This window comes from Taudactylus pleione, unplaced genomic scaffold, assembly GCF_031769625.1.
Source record: "Taudactylus pleione unplaced genomic scaffold, aTauple2 ptg000048l, whole genome shotgun sequence".
NCBI lineage: Eukaryota > Metazoa > Chordata > Amphibia > Anura > Myobatrachidae > Taudactylus > Taudactylus pleione.
The window spans coordinates 703961-722520 of record NW_028284450.1 but is presented as its reverse complement, the minus strand read 5'-3'; the positions used below and the strand labels follow the sequence as shown (position 1 = coordinate 722520).

At 40.9% G+C, this 18560-nt stretch overlaps 1 protein-coding gene across 2 annotated transcripts in view; it reads right to left on the bottom strand.

Annotated features, from left to right (window-relative positions):
* KIFAP3 (kinesin associated protein 3) overlaps positions 1–18560 on the bottom strand; it is a 244430-nt gene that overhangs the window by 143571 nt on the left and 82299 nt on the right. For both annotated transcript variants that reach the window (XM_088460529.1, XM_088460530.1), the window contains exons 5-6: positions 11811–11952; positions 5559–5658 (exon numbers count right to left, since the gene is read on the bottom strand). In XM_088460529.1, coding sequence (XP_088316655.1) covers positions 5559–5658; positions 11811–11952 — 242 coding nt within the window. The remainder of the gene's footprint in view (positions 1–5558; positions 5659–11810; positions 11953–18560) is intronic.

Here is an 18560-nt window from a genome sequence, read left to right as displayed (position 1 = left end):
ACCTGGCTCAGTCAAATACTCTCTTACACTACTTGTACTTCACACTCCGCATATAGTGTATCTAGGAGTGCATGTACAGTAAGTTTGGTGTGGCTAGTGGTAACTGATGCAAGTAAGCACATCTACATATTGCGCCGCTATGTCTTATAGGTCAACCAAACCTTACAATTAACATTTTTCTTTATTAAGAATAAAAGTAAAGCAGCAGCCTTTGCCCTTGGGAGGATTTAGGGGCAAATTTAATTAGCCAAGATAGAAAATGTTGTTAACGCGTGTTAAATTAATGCGCATATCGCCCAGTAATTTCACTTAACGGGTGTAAGGCTTATTGCAGCGTTTGCACAGAAATTCTTGCTGGTAATTAAGTGTGGGCGAAAATGGGGAAAATCAGCCTGTACTCAAAATATTGCAAACTAATATTGGATAACAGTATAGAAGTCTGTTAGTGGCCAAAGTAAAAGTATTTGGGGTTCTTAAAATGTGAAAAAATTATAGAAAGCAAATGTTTTTATGCAAAATAAGTGCTCTAGATAAATCTGGGGGGCATAAAATGTCTGTAGGCGGATATTTGTGTAATTTTAAGCCACTTTTAACAATGTGTTCAAAAAAACACCTGTAACACCCACTTGCAAGCTTAAAAACACCTATCCCATTCATATAGCACCCTCTTACACCTGTCCAACATATAGTAACCCATTATTTAGAATTGTGCAGAATTTCACCCCAAAAGTGAGATATTATTGGCCAAATGAAGCTAATTAAAAACTTGTAAGTGCCTAATAAAGCATTAGGGAACGTGTTCTTGTGGTTCTGAACCAAGGGCCTAATGACTCGCTCGCAAGCGCAGGACGCTCGCAAGCGGGTCTATGGTGCCCTAATGCACATGCACACAACGGAGGGAGCTGTCGCTCCGGGTCTCGCACCAAAGGGGGCGTGCTGTCGATGGTGACTGACAGCACGCCCCCTTTGGTGGGCGTGCCGGGGGCGTGGCTGTCAGACGCAGGCGTTCCCATGGGAACGCCTACCATCTGGGTCCGGCCCCACTGACATCACTAGTGATATCAGTGGGAGTGATTTTGGCTCTGATAGAGCCAAAAGCACTCCAGGGCTTGCAGCCACGAGACCCTACCGCAGGGTCTCGTTGCAAGCCCGATGGTCGCGATGGTCACCATCATCATGGCCGCTCGCTATAGCTGTGGGTAGTCACCCACAGCTATACGAGCGGCCAGGAAGCCGCTCCAATAAGAGGTAGGAGGGCCCTGATTCAGAGCGAGCGCTCTGGTCAGAGCGTCCGGCTCTGAATCAGGCCCCAAGTCCCCACATTTGTACTTTAATTTTCCCCAACTTTTCACCTGTTCAGGGATTTGCGAAAAGAAAGTCAAGTTAAATCCCATGGAGAATTAACGCACGTTAACTTAAGCGCTAATTTAATAGCTTAACATTTGCGTCGCCCGTAAAGAGTCCCATTTCACTTGTAACTATGATATTGCGTCTGATTGAATTCATCCCTTAATATTCCATGTTTCAAAGATTATGCCGTAGCGGCAAACTACAGAAATGCTATCGATTGGATAGAGGGCAAAGATGCCTATACCAGGGCTGCTCTCGGACAGGCCTTTAGTCAGGATGTTATCCTGGTGAGTTTACTACACATGAACCCGACTAGCTTTCCCTCTCCGAGACAATTGGCTGATTCGTTTGACATGTTAAGCTTGGCGTTTACTCCATTCTCAACCCTGTGTATCGGCTTTGCTTTATTTATTTCTCCTCCTATTAGGCTACCCTCGTTATCAAAATGGTTATACTACTTGGGTTATTAAACGTTGGTATAAATCATGTGTACAATTAAATTCTCTGCTTCCTACACCATTAATTTTACATTGTTCTTACTTAACACTTAAGATTCTCATTGGTGCCTCATTCACATTTGCTTGTGCAAACATGGACGCTGACCATTTACATTGCTTGTGGTCATGTCCAAATATATAGAGATTTTGGAACCTTATATCAAAAGAGACCTTTTATAATAACTAATATATGGATGTTGCAGAAATTCTACTCCTCTGATCCGGGATTGGTATAAAAGGTAGACAGTAAAAAAAAGTAGACATTCGGAAGGTTCTAAATTTTGCTAGTGAAAAGATCAACGAGGTCGACCATCATTCTGTAGACATTTAGGTCGACAGGGTTGAATGGTCAACACATGTTAACATTTAACATGTTGACACTAAAATGTCATAGCTTTTTATCATAACCTTCACTTTATGATAAAACCTTGTGTCTACATTTTAGTGTTGATATGCCAAATGTCGACATTTTGAATTTGTCGACCATTTAACCCTGTAGACCTAAATACAAAATGTGTCGACCTTCTGAATGTTGACCTTTTTATTGTTGACCAATTGACCGGTATTATCTGATCCTCCTACCGAACTGACCCATGGGAACAGGGTACTGCTGCCAAGGGTGGCCGCAGCCGCTAAAAAACCATGCTCTCACAGTGGATTGCCACTATTATCACTAGCCTTGCCCTCGTGCTGCCTCGATTTACTCACTTGTTCACCATGGACCATAGATAAGGAACATGGGGCCTGATTCAGTAGTGGACAGAAGCAAGCAGCTTTGCAATTCTGTCCTGGCAATTATGTTAATGCAGCAGGAGGCGCCATGCCTCTTGCATGCATTAATGATCCATGGAAGTAGCATTGGAACATCTGCATGATCCTTAGTGGGCGGAATGACCATGGGGTCACGCAGGAGGGACATCGCGGATGTCCAAAAGAGGCCAGGAAACATCGGTCTGTCAACGGAGATCCTGTCCTCTTCCCTCCCCCCCAATGGCAGCAACACGCCTCCATTTTGGAAAACGGAGGCCGTCGCCGCCCCCCACCCTGCCCTCAAATGGCAGCAGACTGTCAATCACTGACTGTATGCTGCTGCTCTGCGTCAGATCATGCCTGTTCTGCACATGCCCAGAACGCGTCCTGCGCATGCCCTGACAACTCCATAGAGCAGATAGATTCTTCTCAGTTTGGCTCCTATATATTTGGACCCTTTCGATTTAAACCAAGAATATTCTTAGGGCCACTATACAACTGGCATCTTGCTATAACTTACTGATACGGTCCTCCATTTTGAGGCGTAACATCCGACTATACTTCCCCACACAATGCTACTCCATTAGTTTATCACTGCTTTCTGAGTGACCCATGCCTTCAGCTGTCTATCCTTGCTTTCAAACCATTTTTGGCATTTACTGACTATACCATGTGTAACCAATTATTACAGTTATTATTGGATAACATTGATTCTTACTCTAGGCTATGAGCGACACACCAACTATTTCTTCGTATACTGAAATATTTATTCATTTCTACTTCTTTAGAAAGAAACAAAATAAAATGCTCTTTTAAGTTTTATTCTAATTTTCCAGTGTAGTTTTGATATCAAGTAAAGTATAATGGAGTATTTCCTTCCTTTTTTCATTAGAAGCACACAGCATCCCAGTCATATATTATATTTTTATTAGATAGTCATATACTAATGATTCATCAAAAACTGAAAAACATTTTGTGCACATACTGCTCATAGTTTGTCTTAATATAATATAGGCTTTCATAGTGATTAATTATATGCGACATATTTCTCAATGACATAAATCAAAATGTTCTATTATAAATATGACAAATTATTATTATCTCATTAATGCACTCCATATTTATATCCAACTTTTTCAACCACTACCAAACACTTCTAGGAAAATGGTCACAAAACTGACGTCACTGGCATGTCACAGGGTTTAAACTCCTGAATCAATCCCTGGGCTAAATGTAATAACCTCCGAAGGATTTACAGTATGAGAATCTCCCCGTATTTTAAACTGACAATAATTTTAAAGACTAAACCATACTGTTTTAGCCTTTAAAATGATTGTCCCTTTAAAAATACGGGCAGACTCGTATAAATCCCTTCAGCGTCGGAAGTTTGGAGGCTATTACATTTAGCCATCTGTGTTAAGAAATTACTAATTCAAGAGTTAATGAAGAACGAGAGATGCATTAGATTTGTTTTAGTTGCAAAAACAGCAACAATAATGCCAGTTCTTTTTCTCACAATAGATTTCTAAACATCGGCGTTCAAACTCATTTTATTTAGCGCATTATACTTTCTCACGCCAGGTTTCATGGTGCTTCATCTGCGACCTTGTACATACAGTATTTAAAATTAATTCCTGTGCGGTTCAAGTCACAGCCCAGTGTTTCTAGTACACTTTGAATGGTGTTCGCTGAGTCTGCAATGCTAATAAGATGTAGCGTTCCCGCTAGGCTGAAAACCCTGCGGGTTCTGTCTTCCACCCGCAGTGTACTGCGGGTGGGGAATGCGACGGTGCAGTGGTCACCGACGGTGAATAGATGGCATGCGCCCGGCATCCACCGGGACTGCGGCGCGTGGGGGCTGACCCGCATGTCCGTAAGTGTCGGGCATGCCCCCAAGAGTGACGAAAAGGGGACGTGTCATAAAGACACACCCCCTTTTCATTGACCACGCCCCCTCTTCGGCTCGCGCAGAAGTGCTCTTGCTCTAGGTCCAGGGCCCTGCATGCCGCCGGACCTAGAGTGAACACTAAGATGCAAAATGTAAAAAAAAAAAGTATGATACACCTCTTGGAGATGCTCAGTCGTGCTAAGCGTCTTGCGCCGTTTGGTACGAAGAACAGGGATGGGGAACCTCAGGCCCCCGGAATCATTAGTTCTGGCCCGCAGAGCCTTTTTCTGCTAGCCTCATCTGGCTATCAGGGTGCCTAGAATGGCACCCTGCAGCCAGAATCTATGCAGCTGTGCCGCTTGGAGTGTCCTTAGGATGCTTCAACCGGTCACACCGCTGCTCTTACAGCTCCCCAGAGCATCCTCAGGATGATCCGGGCATTGCTGTAATCACTGGCAATTGTGGCCCCGCCCCATGTGTGACATCACATGGAGGGGCATGGCCTGCACCGGGCCCGCAAATAATGTTATATATATCAAAATGGCCCTCGGCAGAAAAAAGGTTCCCCACCCCTGATGTAGACGCTCTGTGTACGAGTACACATCTGTAGCAGAATACCCAACTCAAATAAATTCCCTCTCCCAGGAGAACCTTTTTAATTTATAACAGAGAACAGGTCACTATTTAGTGAAATAAAACATCAACACTAAATGACCTGGTAATATCTGCCCTTTAATAAGGGCAGTAGCAGGACCCTCTCCACCCTCTGCAGTCATGATGTAATGAAGAGGAGGGGTCAGGAGCATGAGGTAGCAGGGCGCCAAACTTGTCCTAAGGACATGCTTCTGAGCACCTCTCAAGGCTGCAGGGTGTTGTTTCAGGCCCCCCAAAACATGAGAAATGTGCCACAGGGGCAGCGACAGTTTCGACCAATCATCTTACATTTTGGGTGGCAACACCGGGCACACACCCCTCCTGCCTTTAAGAATCTCTGAAACATCATAGAATGTGAATTTTCAGTTATTATTTTTTTAACATGTAAACAAGCAAAGTACATTCCATTAAAAACCTACCTGGAGAAACAGAAGAAGATATAAATTATATTAGTAGCTAATTCTACACTTTGCTTCCAGTCTTCCCTTAATACTCTAGCGAGTGCTCCAAGGGCAGTTTCTAAAAGAGAAAAAGAGAATCTTTGACAGCACTCATCAATGAGTCAGGCATAAAAAACAATGCATTTACTGGCACAGAAACTACACGGTAACATTAGAGAGATGGCAGTACAAACTGTTCATGTGAAGTGTCTGTCATCTGTAGACGTGCGATTAATTTCAACATTTATCGCCAGGCCATGGTCTAAATTATTTTCACAAGATTAGATCTTACTAAATAGTAATATACCCATCATCCCTAAAAAACTGAATATTTGTTAAGAGCGTACACATTATAACCATGAACTTATACAAAGAGGAACCCAAATCACCAAGGACATAGAGGCATCCAATGCTCACATTCTAAATTTAGGGAAAGTGTGAATTTGAAAGAAAAAAATTAACAGATCAACTGCAGATTAGAAAGGTTGTAGAAGGATCTAGTGAACATGTTTCCTAGAGACCTGGAAAATTATTGAAAAGATCAGATGTGGTCCTTCAGGAAATCTTAAACCAGAGTGAAATACATAAATACATAAACACATGCAGATTCCCGACTGTGCAAACGGGTACTGCGTGATCGCAAGCAGCACCTTCTAGGCCTGATTGACGAGCAGAGGCATTTATGGGGTGGGGCGGGGACGGCAGGCATTCCCGTAAACGGGGGCACGTCCCCCCCATTTTCCTGATGCAGTTTCCTGGCTTCGCAAACATTAATTTCTCAGTAGGGATAATTTATTAATGTTCTTACTGCTCTTTGAGGTGATTAATGAATCATATATAATTACCATTTATCATCAAGATGGTACAGAACAGCCATTTGCAGTCTTAAATAAATAACATAGCATAATTACTTTGTTTAACTTAATTATGATAATAAATGAAGCCTATGCAAACTTGTTTTTAAAATGTCTAGTATACAGATGTGTCCTACAAACCTGCACAAGACACTTGGTGTGACCTAGACGCCCACTCATGGGTAGTGAAGCATACTTTTTAAAAAATATTGCGTCTAAGTCACATCATAACCACATACAAAGCTGCTTTTACTACTTTTGTCGCCAAGGAATTGGTATAAAATGTGTGTAAAGTCGCAGATAACGCGTAGGGAAATGTGGCAGGAGGAAATGCCATGGTTGTTCGTAACGGAACTTTTTTAACACAGATCTGCAATGTTGTTTTGTCACTTTAGTGGAAAGTATAAGACACAAATTTTAAGGATTTTTATGTGCTTGTCGTGGCTAAGTCACGAAGTTGGTGGTGCCCCAAACAGGGTTATTTAGCATGTTTAGAGAAAAAGTGTATCAGGACACATCTGTACCTAATGTACTTCTTTTGTAATTATAAAAATGGCATTAATTATATAGTACTCTTTAATACTACCAACTTAACCAAGTGACATGATTTAACATTTAATTTGCTTTTATGGCTCATGTGTCCATTATTCAATGAATCTACCAATCAAAAGCTGGACATCCATTTGTATGAAGTAGTGGGACTTTTACATCAATTTGTCAGTTTTTATCTATTTCATTTGCACTGTATGTGTGTGCACAACTATGTGGCATTAGTTCATGTTTTATAGGACAAATTTGTTTAACAATTTGCTTTTACAAGTAAAATATCTAAGGAATACATAAATTAATGCTGAATTCAAAATGGTCATGCAAATTGTAGGAAAGCAATTATTGATGATAGTGTGCCTTTTAGCATACCTTTTTAGCTCCTAGCCAGCACTAAACAGATTGACAGATGTCAAACCAATATCTTTATCTCTCAGAGTTTGACCGCCCTACATAAAACTAATAACCACAGGTGCATTGTTTTGACTGTGAGTAAGGGACTCATCATAGCTATACCCCAGAGCCGGCTAGTGGAATGTTATTCACTTTGACACTTTTACCTCCGGATAGCGGAATTAAGTCTGATGATGCAGACTCTACTGAAAGAGCACATTTTTTTTTAACAGGGACAGCTGTGTTCTTATCTAACAAACTTGGTCTATGTTCAACTGCAAGCAATATGGGTGTAACAACAAAAACCAGGGAGTCCCTACCCCAGATATAGTATAAAAGAGCTTCTGCATCTCATTTTATTGCCAAACATTGTTTTCCTTCTGTAGCATACTTCTTGAAAGCACAGAGCTGGGGGTTCCATTCAAGTCTAGGCCACTGTTGTCCTGCCTTTACCTTATAGGAGCCTTGAAGCTGCATTATCCAATAATACAGCCCAAATATTTGGGCTCTGTCATGATCACTGCACATTTGACTGGTGTTCGAATTAAGGACTGTAAGGTGGCAAGTACTTTGGACAGAGGTCCCAGTAACATCTCTATTTCTGCTTATCATCTTTTCTTCTTGGTCTCTTTAGCCTGGGGACAAACTTCAGAGTTTAGGAATTTAAAGTTCCTTAATCCTAAACCCAAGCATTGCCAATACTTGATATTCCTCTTACCAGGGTTTAAGGAGACTGCCCCACTTTTCTCCTAATGGCTTGAGGGAGCTTAACGTTTACAGGCTCTATCTATTAACCTCATAGACACTAATAATATTTTGTCTACCTTTAAAATGTCTTTATGCTTTTGACATGGGTCATTTTTATTATTAATCTGTATCTCAATTGCCAGTGTGACCCTAGTTTGCGAAGGGCTAAATCAACATATAGCCAAATAGATCAGATTTTTTACAGCAGCACAATGATTTTGATGGAGGCAGTGGACCTGATTCAGAGATGTACTTAAACCATCTCTGATGGTGAGGGGACTGCGTATGTGCAGAACAGGCCCCCAAGGCACAACATGCCGCTTGGGGGTGGGGATGAGTGACACTGCCTGCTTCTGCATACATTAGCGTATAATTGCACAGGAGCTGCATCCAGAGACATAGCTGCTGTGCACAAGTGTACAACTCTGAATCAGGCCTACTGAACTTTGAACTCCTGTAATTATGTTATGAGGACAGGGCTGGATGTGACAATAGCAGTGTCATGATGTGGTGATGGAACTGTAGGGGATGGAGGTTATATCAAACTGATGAGAGAAGATCAACTAACTACACTTCTATATGAATGCAAAGTTCATACAGCTTGTATATTGGCTAAAACAAATCATAATACCGAATAAGTCACACTGGTTTTATTTTCTCCTTGGCATTAGAAAGCCTCAATAAACATGCTGATAAGCTCTCTATACATATTTTGAATGCGGCACTGTGTGTGTTTGCTAGACAATGGAAGTGTATTAACTAGGGATGTGCAGGCTCGGTTCTACTCGGTTCTGTTCGGTTTTTTTTTTCCGAATCTTATTGGGTATCAGCTGTCACGAGTATTGGATAGCCAATAAGATTCGGTAAAAAAAAACGAACGGAACCCTCCTTCTCATCAGCAACTAATTAATACAATTTAGCACCTGGCATCCATGGAGAAAATATTTGCTTATTAACACAATAGCGCCCATACATTTCTCATGGTTTTGTGTGACTGGTTTATATATATATATATATATATATATATATATATATATATATATATATATATATATATATATATATACATATATATATATATATATATACACACATTTATATACATATATATATATATACACACATTTATATATATATATATATACACATATATATATATATATACATACACACAGTCAGGTGCATAAACATTGGGACATTGACAGAATTATCATATTTTGGCCTCTATTCACCACCACAATGACTTTGAAATGAAACAAACAAGATGTGCTTTAACTGCAGACTTTCAGATTTAATTTGAGGGTAATTACATCCAAATCAGGTGAACGGTGTAGGAATTACAATGGTTTCTATATGTGCCTCCCACTTTTTAAGGGGCCAAAAGTAATGGGACTATCAACTCAAAAGCTATTTCATGGACAGGTGTGGGCTATTCCTCGTTATTTCATTATCAATTAAGCAGGTAAAAGGTCTGGAGTTGATTCTAGGTGTGACATTTGCATTTGGAATCAGTTGCTGTCGACTCTCAATATGAGATCCAAAGAGCTATCACTATCAGTGAAGCAAGCCATCATTAGGCTGAAAAATCAAAACAAACCCATCAGAGAGATAGCAAAAACATTAGGTGTGGCCAAATCAACTGCTTGGAACATTCTTAAAAAGAAAGAAGGCACCGGAGAGCTCAGCAACACCAACAGACCTGGAAGACCACGGAAAACAACTGTGGTGGATGACAGAATTATTTCCCGGGTGAAGAAAAACCCCTTCACAACAGTTGGCCACATCAAGAACACTCTCCAGGAGGTAGGTGTATATGTGTCAAAGTCAACAATCAAGAGAAGACTTCACAAGAGTGAATATAGAGGGTTCACCATAAGATGTAAACCATTGGTGAGCCACAAAAACAGGAAGACCAGATTAGAGTTTGCCAAACAACATCTAAAAAAAGCCATTACAGTTCTGGAACAACATCCTATGGACAGATGAGACAAAGATTAACTTGTACCAGAGTGATGGGAAGAGAAGAGTATGGAGAAGGAAAGGAACTGCTCATGATCCAAAACATACCACCTCATCAGTGAAGCATGGTGGTGGTAGTGTCATGGCGTGGACATGTATGGCTGCCAATGGAACTGGTTCCCTTGTATGTATTGATGATGTGACTACTGGTAAAAGTAGCAGAATGAATTCTGAAGTGTTTTGCGCAATATTATATGCTCATATTCAGTCAAATGCTTCAGAACTCATTGGACGGCTCTTCACAGTGCAGATGGACAATGACCCGAAGCATACTGCAAAAGCAAACAGAGAGTTTTTTAAGGCTAAAAGGTGGGATGTTATGCAATGGCCATGTCAATCCCCTGACCTGAATCCGATTGAGCATGCATTTTACTTGATGAAGACAAAACTGAAGGGAAAATGCCCCAAGAACAAGCAGGAACTGAAGACATTTGCAGTAGAGGCCTGGCAGAGCATCACCAGGGATGAAACCCAGCATCTGGTGATGTCTATGCGTTCCAGACTTCAGGCTGTAATTGCCTGCAAAGGATTTGCAACAAAGTATTAAAAAGTGAAAGATAGATTTAGGGTTGTTTAGTTTGTCCCATTACTTTTGACCCCTTAAAAAGTGTGAGGCACATATAGAAACCGTTGTAATTCCTACACCGTTCACCTGATTTGGATGTAATTACCCTCAAATTAAATCTGAAAGTCTGCAGTTAAAGCACATCTTGTTTGTTTCATTTCAAAGGCATTGTGGTGGTGAATAGAGGCCAAAATATGAAAATTCTGTCAATGTCCCAATATTTATGCACCTGACTGTATAAAAACCTGTACACTCTATGGAGCTCTTCCCTTGGGTTCTTTGGTACACCTGCTTTAATGTTATCAGGACTTCTCCTTGCCATTGTCGTTTTGTTTTAATTTTTTACCTATTTTGTCATAGTCTATAATGTGGACCTGCATTAGGCCTCTTCATGCCCTACCCCCCATTTCCTATTTTCTCTTCCCACCACTTCGCCACCTACCTTCCCCTTTCCGTTTTCACGATTCTTTTACATTTTGCGATTTGAAGTGTTACCTTAGACCTTTTTGACTATTGACCAATTTCATATCACCCTATACCCATTACAGTTTAGGTCTATAATAAAATTGTTCATTAATTTTTCTATATTCTATTGACGTTTTACTTGCTCTTGCACAAAATAAGTTTATAAAAAAAATAATAATCATAATACCGTTATATTTCTTTAGTTCTGATTAATTTCAAAGTCATATCTGTCTAGTCACTTTACAAAGACCCCATAACTAGGTATAGAACTCCCAATATAATTAGCAAAATTAAGGTGCATACACACGGTCAGATATCTCAGATGAACGACTGAATGACTGAACGATTGGACGACTGAACGATTTGCAAACGATCTGCAAGCGATTTGCAAACGATTGAACGATTTCAGCCTTTATTAAAATTAATGGAAATCGTACAAAACTGACTGCAAAACACATCAGATGTCAGATATCGTTATCTGACAAACAGGAACGTGCATCGTTTATTGTTGCACACGTCAGATTTTTCTTTCAGATATGAACGATTGAACGATTTTTAAAATAGTTATCGTTCAGATCTGAAGAAAAATCTGACCATGTGTATGCAGCACCATTACGTACTCTAGGTAGAAAAACAAATTACCGTTTAGTAGCAGTTCCTCTAAATTGTCTGGGTTTCTCGCAAGCTGAAGAATTAGAGCAGATCCTCGAACTTTATCTGCAATATCTTCATACAGTAATTCAATGTATTCATCCATGTCATTAATATTAGCAATTTCATCAATCTGAAAATATGAAGTGTAACATGTTAAGGAAGAGCAAGAGAATACTGCTTTAGAAGTTATAAATTAAGAACTTGGTGTAAATTAATAAACAGTAAGATTCACTGGCACCTTGCAACTCAGCACATAGGCATAACTCCCAATAATCTCAATTTGATGGGACTTTCTTAAAACTTGAGCCTTAAAAAGAGAGTTTCCTGTCAAACTAGGTATGTCTTCTGAACAACAGGAGCATTGCATGGCAGATCTGGATTCTGTTTCCGCCCTCTAGTTTCTTGTGGCTACCATCAACTGAAGTCTACGTGTAAACTCTTTCAGGAAAATTCTGAATCCCCACATCTATCTGATATTGATGATTTGCAATCAGTTGATCACCCTCCTCTTGGCTTCAGAGCCTTGTGTGGTGAAACTCGGCATGTACCAATGAGTTTCCGATAAGCTCCTGAAGATTAAATTACAAAACCAAAAAAACACTCTGGAGGACCATGTGGATCCATGACACAGCTGGAACACAAGGCACTAATATCTGGTAGAGCGTTTCTGCACACTATATGGAACAGATTTCCCCTCCACAATGTAAATCATAGAAGTAATTCATCTAGTTGTTATCTCCTGATGCAGGGGTCCTTATGACATAAATCCTTAATGCACTAAGACATGCAAGAATCTGTAGAAATGATTACTACCCTAATGCCAAAATGCAATATCCTGATTTAAGCTACACTTAGAAAACACTGTAGGTTGAAAAGATTGTTTCATATATGTCCTTGATGAAAAAAAATCAGATATAAAGAATTGTAAGACACAGCCTGTGGTCATAGAAATAGCCAGGAGATAAATTACATCTACTGTATTAAGTGGTTAAAAAAAATAAAAAAAAAGTTTGTCATAATGGGGTTGCTATCTTGATTCATAACAGGTTGCCCTTTGTTCAGCGCTCTGTGTATTACAACTCAGATGGTCGCTATATTATCTTAACTGTCAGGCTGGGTCACCTTGATGTTACTATCGCTACAGTATATGCTCCAAACACTGGGCAGCAATGGTTTTTCAAATCTTTTTTAATGTGCTTCGTAAACATTGAGAGGGATATTTATTTCTAGGGGGAAATTTTAAATGTGTCAAGGATCCAATTGTCGATCGAACTTACTACCAGCCCCACTCCAGGATTGTCCACTTTCCCGCACACGTGTTACTCATGTAAAAGACGCCGATCTTATTGATACTTGACGGGCCCTTAACCCCACCTCTAGGGACTATAACCTACTCAGCTCCACATCGTTCATATTCTAGGATTGATCTGCTTTTTTGTGGTCCCCCAGCCTCTAAACATCTTACTAACACCTCTATTCTCCCTAATTCCTGCTACGATCACTTTATTATCACCTCGTCATTCCATTTTTTGGACACCCCGATCTCCCGACCGCCTTGGCGGCTTAACGAAACTCTCTTGAAAATCCCCCAATTCCAATCTAAGATAAAAACGATTTTGAAAGATTATTTCTCTTTAAATGTTCCGACATCCGTCTGTTCCCCCCCTAGTGTGGGAAGCTCACAAATCTGTTCTTCGCGGTCATATTATTAGCTATGCCTCACACAGAAACAAAGAACACAAAAAACTTCTGCAAAATCTCACAGATCAGGTTCACTCAATGGAATCCCAAAATAAATTTACCCCCACGGATGCTATTTATAGACAACTCACAACAGCAAAATCGGCCCTGCTGAGAAGATTGAAAAGTCCTTACAGTGGTTAAACCGTTTCTTCGAGAAAAGTAATAAAGCTAACTCCCTTCTTGCTCACCGTCTAAAGGCTCGTAAAGCTGCTTCGGCCATATCAGCGATTAAAAATGCTACAGGTTCCACTTATTATAAACCTCCCAAAATTAACGCTCTTTTCAAGGAATATTATAGTCGGTTCTATAATGCTCCTGAATGTTCCAGCCACACCATCCGATTCCTCCCCTTCCATATCAGAGTATTTAGCTTCCTGTGCCCTACCTAAAATTGATCTCACGACCTCAAATGCGCTAAGCCTCCCTATTGCTCCTTAAAGCTCTCAAGACTCAGAAACCCTCCAAAGTACCAGGTCCAGATGGTTTTCCCTTTTCCTACTACAAAACTTTCTCCACCCCACGGCTACCTTTAACCAAATCCTGGATGGTACATTTTTCCACCCAGATACCACAAGGGCGAAGATCACAGTCCTGCCCAAACCAGGCAAAGATCCCCCAACTGGTCACTAATTATCGCCCAATCTATTTATTAAAAACAGACATTAAGCTGTTTGCCAAATTTCTTGCTATCAGGTTGAATTCTGTCCTCCCTTCACTTATTCACCCAGACCAGGTGGGTTTTGTGCCAACTCGTCAGGCCCTAGACAACACCAGATGCACTGTGGATTTAATCCACCACATTAATGTAGTCAAACTGCCCTCTCTGCTTTTAGCAATAGATGCAGAAAAGGCCTTTGATAGGGTTTCCTGGCCCTTTATGATCCACACTTCGGCATTTTGGCTTTGAAGGCAATTTTTTACAGGCTGTGCGGGCCCTATACCACAACTCCTTTAGCATCTCGAATGGAACTAGACAAGGGTGCCCACTTTCTCCACTTATTTTCGCCTTAGTTATCGAACTTTTTGCCTATCGGATCCGGGCTAACCCTGACATATCTGGCGTTACAGTCGGGAGGTCTCATTATAAAATTTCCCTCTTTGCTCATGACGTCCTCCTCACCCTGTCCAACCCCTTAATTTCCCTTCCGAACCTTTTTCAAGAATTGTAAAGGTAACCACGATAAATCTGAGGCGCTGCCTTTACATATCCTGAAGTCAACTATAACTCTTTTACAACTAAACTTCCATTTCACTTCGAGAAAAGATTCCTTGAAATACCTTGGTATTCACCTTACCAAGTCCTACAAATGTTTACATAACGCCAACTTTCCCCCCCCTTTTTAGGGCCATTGCGGATGACATATCTAGATGGCACAAATACTATATATCCTGGATAGGACGCATAAATGCAATCAAGATGAATGTCCTCCCTAAATTGCTTTATCTCTTCCAAACCCTTCCGGTTGCAGTCCCCACCGTGTGCTTGCTGCCCTACAAACCTCCTTTGGCAAATTCAATTGGAACTCTCGGAAACCATGCCACGTCGAGAAATTATTTTTCACCGATCCTCCGAAGGTGGCCTGGGTCTGTCATCCATCTTAAAATACTACCAACCAACTAGCCTTAGTCAATTTGTGGCCTGGCATTCCCCCAAGAGTACCAGATGCTGGGTGGACCTGGAAGGTGAGATGAGCAAGGTGGAAGCAATATCATATCAACCCTGGTTTCTCCGTAAACACAGATCCTCTTTAGCATTATCAATCTCCCAGATTGCCCTTACTTTGTATGGGACTCTCTGGCCTCGAAGTTCAATCTCTTTACTTATCCCTCCCCCCAAACACCTATAAGGCATCGCACCTCATTTCTCTCGGGCCATTCTTCGCGCATGGCCTCAATCTGGATTTTAGCTGGAGTTACCCATTTTCGGCATATTTCAGGTGGGTTCACTACTCAATCTTTTGCAGAACTTCCAGAAAGACATTCCATAGCCCACTCTTGCTTCTTTCAATACTTGCAAAAATATGGCGCTTTGTTGATTCTTGCTTCCCTTCTTTTGCTTCCCCCAGTGTTCCCACCCCAATGGAGTGTTTATGTATTAATCGCCCCTCTGATAGAGGCACTATTTCTCAACTATATCACTACTTCTTAAGTCCAGCCTGTACATCCTTGGCAGTCCACGAACGATTGAAGTGGACCTTGGCTTCTCTTTGGGAAAGGATTTCTGGGAGGAAGTTCAATCTAATATAGGAAAATGCTCCATTAGTGTCGCTATTACATAGAACTCATTCAAGGTGTACTCACGTTGGTATCTTGTCCCGGACCGTCTGAACCAAATGTTCCTCAATGTCTCAAGATTATGCTGGAGCCAGTGTGGCCAGGTGGCCACCTTTTTTCACATTGTCTGCAGATAGTGCCCTTCTGGACTATGGTCACTTATAACCTCAGTAGCGCCTTCTCGTCCCCCTCTCTCCAGCCACACTTTTCTTATGTGCCCCAGTCTGCCAGTTACCCAAGCAATCCAATAAATTGATTCTGCATATCTCGTGTGTGGCTAAATACCAGATCGCTAGAGCTTGGAAACAGTCCTCTCCACCCTCCCGCCAGGAACTTATCAATAGAATATGGTACGTGTCTAAGATGGAATATTTGACTAGCCTCCAAAACAACACGGTGGAGGAGTTCCACACAGTCTGGAGGCCTTGGTATGCTCTTCATTATGCACCTCTCCCTGGTCTGACATAACAGCTTAGCCCCTACACCTGGTCTTCCTTATTACTAAACAATCTCATGCCCCCCCCCCTCACAAGACCTCTCATCACTCTTTCTCAATACAGGTATAATAACTTGTATATGTAGTTTATATTTAATATAGACAGTTTTCTAAAGAATTTACAGAGTTTTCAGTGTTAATATTGTCTACAATACTATTGATATTATTTATGAAGACTCTTGTGCAAATTTATATGTAATTTTCTCAATAAAATTTTGTGAACGAAAAAAAATGTTTGTCAAATTCTTTTAACACTACATTCAACTCCCAAGGGACTAGTAGAGTACAATATATGGTCAGAAGGGCGTCACACCCTGCAAAAGAGTCTGCAAGTATGCAGAAAAACTTCCTCTTCTCACACCTACCTAAAGACTAATCATAATTATTTGCCAATAAAAGGCTTTCTATATCTCTATAACTATCAGAGAACCTATTTTTCTTAAGGATAGTGACGTCACACTGTTAAAGCCAGCTGTGCTATTCAATGAACAGATGCTGTCTTGAAGACATCCTTAAAAGTCCATGTATCAGTAGGGTGCATCAACATTATTGCTTGAATTTTTAGTTTTTTGAGAATGAACAGAAGCACTGCAGCTGACGTAACTGATAATTCAGGTGGATACCCCATGGATCTGTTAAAACATTGAATAGGAACTCCTGTGAATTCCTTCTCCTAGAACAGAAACTCTAACTTGTGGTTAAAAAAGAAAGCAATCATGTTGCTGTCTGGCATCCTTCACTACACAACCTACTGAAAAATGTCTGGTATGTGAGACCATTCTCAGGGATACAGAACATGCCTGCTAAGGTAATCTGGTATCCAACTTTCCTTTCCTTGGGTGAACGCTGCCGGTATTGGTCGAAAACGTTGTTCAGCCCTATGCATGATCCTGCCACTTTCATTCATTGCAAGAGAGCTCTGTGTGTCTCCCTGATGAATGATGTATGTCAACACAATGTCTGACTGACTTCTTATGGGTTTTCCCAACTACAGAAAATGTCCCTGAACTACAGCATTTAATAACACTCTTAGTTCTAGGAAACTGAATCGAAGCTTGGCTTGCACCGGGGTCCATCAACCATGAAACAGGCAATGAAGGCAACCGCCTCCTTAGCCTTGCAGACTGAAATCCGTGGACACAATTGTCAGCCGCCAAAGAAGTAACTGAAGCGGTCTTGGACACAAACTGATGCATTGTTTAGTCGGATAATGGTGTGACTTGTATTTACTCCATAGGAGTTCAATCGAATGGAAAATGTGCAATTGCACAGCCTGCCTTGAATGTTAAAACTATCTTTCCCAGGACTTCCATATAGAAAAGTACTGACGTCCATCTGATAACCAAAATACACCTTACTTGTCTATGTAACAAAGTCTATCTTGTCCCTCGGAAGAAAAAACATCTGCTATTAAGTGTCAAAGTGCAGACCCAGGAAGATAAGTCTCTGGGTAGGAAGGAACCAGATTGGATTTATGGTAGTTGCCAATTTAACAAAGGGGATGAAGAATCTTTTGCTGTCTCTCGGTAATGCAATTTACAACCTTATGCTCACTTGAGATTCTGTTCAGCTAATGCAGTGCCTGCAAGCAGAAACCTGTGCAGTCCATTGTTTTTTCTCCAGCCACCATTAGTTACAGCACTTGCACCAGCCCCATGCTAGGTACACAAAACACGTCAGCAATTGGCTTTCCTTCCCTGTACAAAAGAAAGGAAACTATTGATACATGCCTACAAGTCAGAAGGGATCTGTGCACTCACATTGTCACCACCTGAAAATGCCCATTTTCACAGAAAGACATATACGACAGTGTATGCCTCGAAAGCCTTCAGGTTCAGTGAGCGGAAACCACTGAAGCTAAAATTCTAGCTGCAATGCTATAGCATTTAAAATTGCCTCACCAAGGCGGCATATGCCTCTTGAAGTGTTCAATCAAGGTCACTAATTATGACTGTAAGGCCTCCAAGAGTTTTTCAGATCACTTTTCCACACACCAAGGAATGAAATGGGTTTCAAATAAGTACCAGCCGTTACATAAAGATTTAAAAAGCTTGATTTTTTTATTTTCTATCCCTTCAGCATTTGGGACTTAACGGTGGTAGCATTAATCACGTTATAGGTAGCATTAGACAATCACATTATCTTATGGTAATTTTCAATTTATCTGTATCCCTTTTGGGAAGGGATAAAGGGTCTATAATTTGTGCGTAACTTAAAACTTACGT